The sequence below is a fragment of the Synchiropus splendidus genome, chromosome 10 (assembly GCF_027744825.2).
Source record: "Synchiropus splendidus isolate RoL2022-P1 chromosome 10, RoL_Sspl_1.0, whole genome shotgun sequence".
NCBI classification, from domain to species: domain Eukaryota; kingdom Metazoa; phylum Chordata; class Actinopteri; order Syngnathiformes; family Callionymidae; genus Synchiropus; species Synchiropus splendidus.
This window is the reverse complement of record NC_071343.1, coordinates 16135716-16138683: the sequence shown is the minus strand read 5'-3', so window position 1 is coordinate 16138683 and position 2968 is coordinate 16135716. Positions and strand designations below refer to the sequence as shown.

Here is a 2968-nt window from a genome sequence, read left to right as displayed (position 1 = left end):
AACCCCCGCGGTGCCGCAGGAAACATATTGAGGCTGTGAAACTGTTCACTTGACAGCGAAGGATCGTTAGTAACCGACATGAGACGAGTTAAATGAGGATTCACAGTCCATTTGATAATTATTTTTATTTTTATTTTTATTTTTATCACAGTACAATGAAAGACTTCATTTTTGTTTAAATCCTACCTTCACGTTTTTATTTATAACTTTTTTTAAAAATTATTTATCTTTGTTTATACGTTTCTTTTTTATTATTTATCTTTGTTTATACGTTTATTGACGTTTTGAGTAAAATGACTGAGCATGAATAACTCTAAACTAATGACATAACATTTTAGGTTTTTCATTTGGAATATTATTTTTGATTCATTACGATTAGTTGTTGCTGTTTTAAACACATGGTTTATATTCGTTATTGTCTTTTTTTTTAATGCTTAAAATCGATTAAAGCCTGGTGTGTTTCCTCTGGCTCCGTGAAAATGTGTAATTGTTGTTCTGATTCGGGTAATAGCATCAGATCAGCGCCAATATTTTTCCAAGAAGGCGCCAATATGTAGGCGTGATTTCACTTGATATTAATGTGCGTTTGTGTGTGTATAATTACATCAGTCTGGAGGATCCTCCATCACCCACCGCCCCTCGTCACCCCCCCACTCGCCCTCCCTTCTCCGTTCTAATTGGTCGGTGGGAGCAGGCCGGACAGTGGGGAGCGTTGTTCTGGAGACGAGGCCTCCGCTCCGGGGAGCGCAGCTATAAAAGCGCAGACGGCGCACCGATGCCTCAAATGGACTGTCAGAGAGCCTTGGGACTAACTAGTGGATTTGACATTTGAATTTTCTCCATCATAAACTCTTTGGTAAGTCGGGACAGTTTTTTAAATACTTGGTTTATCCTTAAATTCTTCTTGTAAGCGAAGTAAGATGGTCATAAATAAATGCAGATATGTTTGATGGCGCGATTATTTCGCAATAAAGGATAAACTGATGAACTTAAGGACGAGAGAAACTTGTCAGGCAAATTTCTAAATGAAGTTTTCTTTTTTCTCGTTTTATTCCAGGAGCCCGGGACCCACTGTACTTGGCGCATCATGGATTCAGACACAAGCAGAGTCTCCAGCAGACCCTCGTCTCCCGAAGTGGACGACATCTTCATGTCCACCCTGAAGAAGTCGGTCCACGGCTTCTCCGGCACCGTGTCCTCCACCCAGAGCGACTCCTCCTCGGACCTCACCGGCCTGCGCGGACTCTCCGGAGTGGACGAGGACACGCTGTCGCTGCGCATGATGTCCAAGAAGGACCGCAAGCTTCTGTCCGAGAACGAGCTGCAGTCCATCCGCCTCAAGATCAACAGCCGGGAGCGCAAGCGCATGCACGACCTGAACGTGGCCATGGACGGACTCCGCGAGGTCATGCCGTACGCGCACGGCCCCTCCGTGCGTAAACTGTCCAAGATCGCCACCCTGCTTCTGGCCAGAAACTACATCCTGATGCTGAGCAACTCTCTGGAGGAGATGAAGCGGCTGGTCAGTGAGATTTACGGGAGCGGACATCACAGTGGCTTCCACCCGTCAGCCTGCGGGACCATGACTCACGCAGGGCCGGTGGGGCCGGGACACCCCGCGGCTCCTCACGCCTCTCACCCGGCGGTGCACCACCCGCTCCTGCCGCCTCCTCCTGTCTCCTCCGCGTCTCTGTCCGCTCCCGGCATCTCCGCCGTGACCTCGGTCAGACCTCACCACGGACTCCTGAAAGCGCCCTCGGCTGCCGCGGGGCCCTTGGGCAGCAGCTTCCAGCACTGGGGAGTCGGCACCGGGATGCCTTGCCCGTGCAGCATGTGCCAGGTCCCTCCGCCGCATGTGACCAGCATGAGCTCAGTGTCCATGTCCAGGCTGACCGGAGACTCCAAGTGACTCCCGAACTTTTCCACGAACTTTTTATTTATCCGAGTCTGTTGACGGCGGTGTTTTTCTGTAGCGGAAACACGAACCCTTCTGTAAATATGTAGATGATCGATGAAATAGATTTATATATTAGAGGGAAGACTCATCTTGCACCTGCTTCATCCTCAAACCCCCAGAAAGTCCCAAGTCCCCCGACAACCTCCCTGCTGTTGACTTCATCCTGTCTTTCATTTTCTTATTTGAAAAAAAAAAAGATATTTATTGATTATTTGGATATTTGAAATGACCCCGAACAATAAAGACGGTTGGTTGAGAATTCTGTTTTGTGTGCTTTTGACCAAACGCCTTCTTCTACCATCTTCTATATTAAATTATATACCAGAGTCATACCGATGATAATGACATACAATATGAAATTCCCTTTAAAACCTTACTTAACTCGTTAACTTACATGTTTTCCGGAATCAGATGAGTGCCATAATAACGATATCAAATGTGGGAATAAGAATGAAAATAAAAGGATATCAATGCAGGAATCTATTTGTGTAAATGAACTTCTCAAGATCTTCAGACATGGAGTTATTTGTACCAAAAAATATTTTTTTTTACCCTCCATGACATTCAATGTAGCTAAAATATTAACAGAACAATACGCACTCAATTGCCGAAGCAATTGAATTAATTTATTCCCCCTTTTTTTTTTCAAGTGACCTGAAATGAGTTTGAACAAAGAAACAAATAAAGTAGATAAAAATAATTGGTGCTGAAAATGATTTGTATTGTGGACAAGTTTATAAATGATTCAACTTTTTTAAAAATCTTGATATCGCATTTGAGTGGAGATGTCTAGCAAAATCACAGGTATCTGTCATGGATCTCTTGATTCAGGTGACATAAAGACAGTTTACTTGTCCATTTAAATCTCAACTGTTACTTCACATCGCAGATTGTCAGGTTATTTTGGAAATAGAGAGCTCATATCGACCATTTATTTCACCAATTTAAACATTTATAAACCATTGTCCCACTTTAAAGGCCTGTGAGCTTCTTTTGAAGAGTAACCAGCCA

At 44.1% G+C, this 2968-nt stretch overlaps 1 protein-coding gene across 1 annotated transcript; it reads left to right on the top strand.

The window, feature by feature from the left end:
- The first annotated feature begins 774 nt into the window (after positions 1 to 774).
- Positions 775 to 2450, top strand: olig2 (oligodendrocyte lineage transcription factor 2). The gene is made up of 2 exons (XM_053877436.1): positions 775 to 856; positions 1058 to 2450. The coding sequence occupies exon 2, from the start codon at positions 1088 to 1090 to the stop codon at positions 1907 to 1909; it is 822 nt and encodes a 273-aa protein (XP_053733411.1). The 5' UTR covers positions 775 to 856; positions 1058 to 1087; the 3' UTR covers positions 1910 to 2450.
- Positions 2451 to 2968: the final 518 nt, after the last annotated feature.

Coding starts and splice junctions, on each gene's coding strand:
- olig2 (XM_053877436.1), top strand. CDS start 1,088: ATGGATTCAGACACAAGCAGAGTCTCCAGCAGACCCTCGTCTCCCGAA.